At 41.4% G+C, this 3,219-nt stretch overlaps 1 protein-coding gene across 1 annotated transcript in view; it reads left to right on the top strand.

The window, feature by feature from the left end:
• Nucleotides 1-3,219, top strand: part of LOC117945072 (rabphilin-3A-like) — a 23,683-nt gene that overhangs the window by 20,116 nt on the left and 348 nt on the right. The window contains exon 11 of the mRNA XM_034872326.1: nt 2,413-2,429. Within this exon, the coding sequence (XP_034728217.1) occupies nt 2,413-2,429 (17 nt within the window). The remainder of the gene's footprint in view (nt 1-2,412; nt 2,430-3,219) is intronic.

Here is a 3,219-nt window from a genome sequence, read left to right as displayed (position 1 = left end):
TATAGGAAAACGGGTCACTCTGACCCGAGGACAACATGAGGGGTTAAAGCTGCTTAGACTACCTTAAAGACAAAACAAGGATTCAAGGATATTTAGCGACTCCGTGCGTGTTCCTCTGACCTCGGCCTGTTGTTCTCTGCCTCTCACCAGGTTCCGGCGCTGCCTCCTCGGCGTCAACGACACCATTTCCAGCATAGTGGGCTACAGCTTCTTCAACATCCTGCGTGTCCCCTGCTTCAAGCTGAGAGAGCTGAGGCGATGCACCGAGATGTACTGGTGGGGAACGTAAGAGACACACTGACGACGTCGCCGTGACGTAGCTTCACGCTCTAAAGCAGCGACCTTCAACAAGGGGTCCGCGACCCCTAGGTGGTCCTCACAGTCATTGCAGGGGGGCAGCGAAGTTATTGTTCAATACGTTTTTCCTCCTAAAAGTAACAATATGTCTGAAAATAATAACACGTGTCCATTTAATATTATTAGCAAAGATAAATGGGCACATTCCAAAAATATAAAAACAAAACAACTCAACAACATTTATGCTATTACGGGCTTGTTAGGTAGCCACTATGGCTAATGGATTCACTGTGTGTTTGACTTTAAAGGGCCACATTCGGCTCATTTTCAGGATTTTGAGGTTTCATTTTCACCAAAAAACACCATATTTTTGTTTTACTGCCAAAGGTCAGTTTGAATGATTTCCATCAGATCCTGAGAGACTCTAAAGTAGTTTTATTTATTTATTCTGTTTATTGATCCCCAGTGAGGAAATTACAATTTACACTCTGTGTACACTTGGTTAGTAATCTAAACACACAGGCCTGAAATACACACACACACACACACACACACACACACACCTATACATGCACAAATGGAGGGATGTCACAGTGAGTGGGCTGGCAGCTGGACCAGCTCCCTGTGGTACGGTGCCTTGCTCAAGGGCACACTTTGGACCATACGCGGACTTGAACCGGCAACCCTCCGGTTCCTTTAACTGTCTATTGTTAGGCACAGGCGTACGGTTGAGTGGAAACTAGAGCAGCAGATTACACGTAGAAACATGTCTGACACTGCTTAGACTCACAAACTACTATTTAACCTTTATTTAACCAGGCGGGACGTTCAGAACAAGTTAGAATAAGCAAGAATAAAGTGTAGGCGTGCAGAATGACACACAGTAGTAGTAGTAGTAGTAGTAGTAGTAGACAACATACAGTTTCACATGCAATATAATACAAGAAACAGAATACAAGAGGCTGCATAGTACTCCAAATACCTCAGGACACAGTTCAGAAAACTCAGACCAACGTCTGGAGAACACCAGGGGGAAGTAACTGAGTACATTTACTCCAGGACTGTACTTCAGTACTAATGTTGAGCTAAAGCTGTCACACACACACACACACACACACACAGACAGACAGACAGACAGACAGACACACAAACATGCACGCACGCACACACAGAGAAAGACACACACACACACACACACAGGCAATCAGACAAAAAGACAGACAGATAGATAGACAGACACACACACATGCACACACACACACACACACACAAAGACAGACACACACAGAGAAAGACACACACACACACACACACAGGCAATTAGACAGAAAGACAGACAGATAGATAGACAGACACACACACATGCACACACACACAAAGACAGACACACACAGAGACACACACGCAGATAGATAGACAGACACACACATGCACGCACACACATACACACATAGACAGACAGACTGTATGCAAATCTGTTGCAAAGGGAGGTGTAAGTAAATCGGAGGATATGCGAGAGTGAGCAAGATAATAACACAAATATACATGAACACACACATGTTGAGATGTAGTCAATATACTACACATATAGACAAACATATTGATATAGAGTCAATATACTACACATATACAGATATATCAAAATAGAGTCAATATGCAATGGTCCAGTTAGAAATGTAGGTCACAGTACGTATGAAAAGACAGTATTTATAAAATGATGACTGTAGGGAAAGGTCAACATAAAGTTATAGTAATAGTAAGTGAATACTATTAGTTGAATAGGTGCTAGGTACTGTTTTAATAGGAGTAAAGGGAAATATAAAAACCTCCACAACTTTATCTTTCAGGTCAATAACACATCGTCTTTCATAGTCAACCAGCTGTAGGATTTTAACATTAAGGGAACCGCGTTGACAAACTACACATCAATAAGTATAATTAATACTTTGAATTGTGTGGCTGAGCCTTGAACTTCTACTGTTACTGTTGTTATCTTCCAAGGAACAGATTACAAACACTTCAAAACTACAGACTATTATAATAAACAGCAAGACACTGTGTTCCTCTTCTTACTGAAATAAACAGAGAAAGGATTGGGGTCTATGTAAGTAAGAGAAAAAACAGCAGATAAGGTTTTCAATGGCTGGTTTTTGCAGCTTTTTTGTCATTTTAACAAGAAGAAAAGAGACAGAACAGGAGGAAACAGGCCGGGTCACCGTAGGTTAGGTACGTTACACCGGAGAATCAAGGTCTGCTGGTCCTCTGCGTCTAGAAATGTTCTCTTAAAGTCATAGGGTATCTTTCAAGTTCAAGGTTCAAGGTTCCCCATACGGACTGAAGCACGGTAGCTGGGCACTGCCAGGTGCTCTTGAGCAAAGCACCGTACCCCCCCAACTGCTCAGGGTGCTGGTCCAGCACTGGCAGCCCCCCCCACTATGACATCTCTCCATTAGTCTGAAATGAAGCTTAAGCGTGTGTGTGTGTGTGTGTTATTATAAATTATTTGAGTCGTGCATGCTCAGAAGTAAACGGTTTACAACATAACTGTCATACTGAAATTAGTGAAAACCATAAAATAACACAAAAAGAAACATTGCAGCTAAGTGTGTGTAGTTCAGGCCTGTGTGTAGTGATTACTAACAAAAGAAAGAGTGTAAATTAAACAAATATATACATTAGGTATCAATTTTGAGGGGTACGGTGAATATTGTCACAACAGAACATCAAAATATATTAAAGTTCTGATAAATAAAATGTATAAAAATACAAACTTAAGATATGAAACTTAAACAAAAACACATTGACAAAATAATAATAATCACTGTTATGCTGACAGGGACGTTTTAGAGCGTCCTCTGGTGGACAGACTATGCAACGCCATCACTAACAGGGACTTTGTAGAGCGTCCTCTGGTGGACAGAC

This window comes from Etheostoma cragini, chromosome 5 (assembly GCF_013103735.1).
Source record: "Etheostoma cragini isolate CJK2018 chromosome 5, CSU_Ecrag_1.0, whole genome shotgun sequence".
In the NCBI taxonomy this organism is placed as follows: Eukaryota; Metazoa; Chordata; class Actinopteri; order Perciformes; family Percidae; genus Etheostoma; species Etheostoma cragini.
This window is presented reverse-complemented; position numbering and strand designations above follow the sequence as displayed.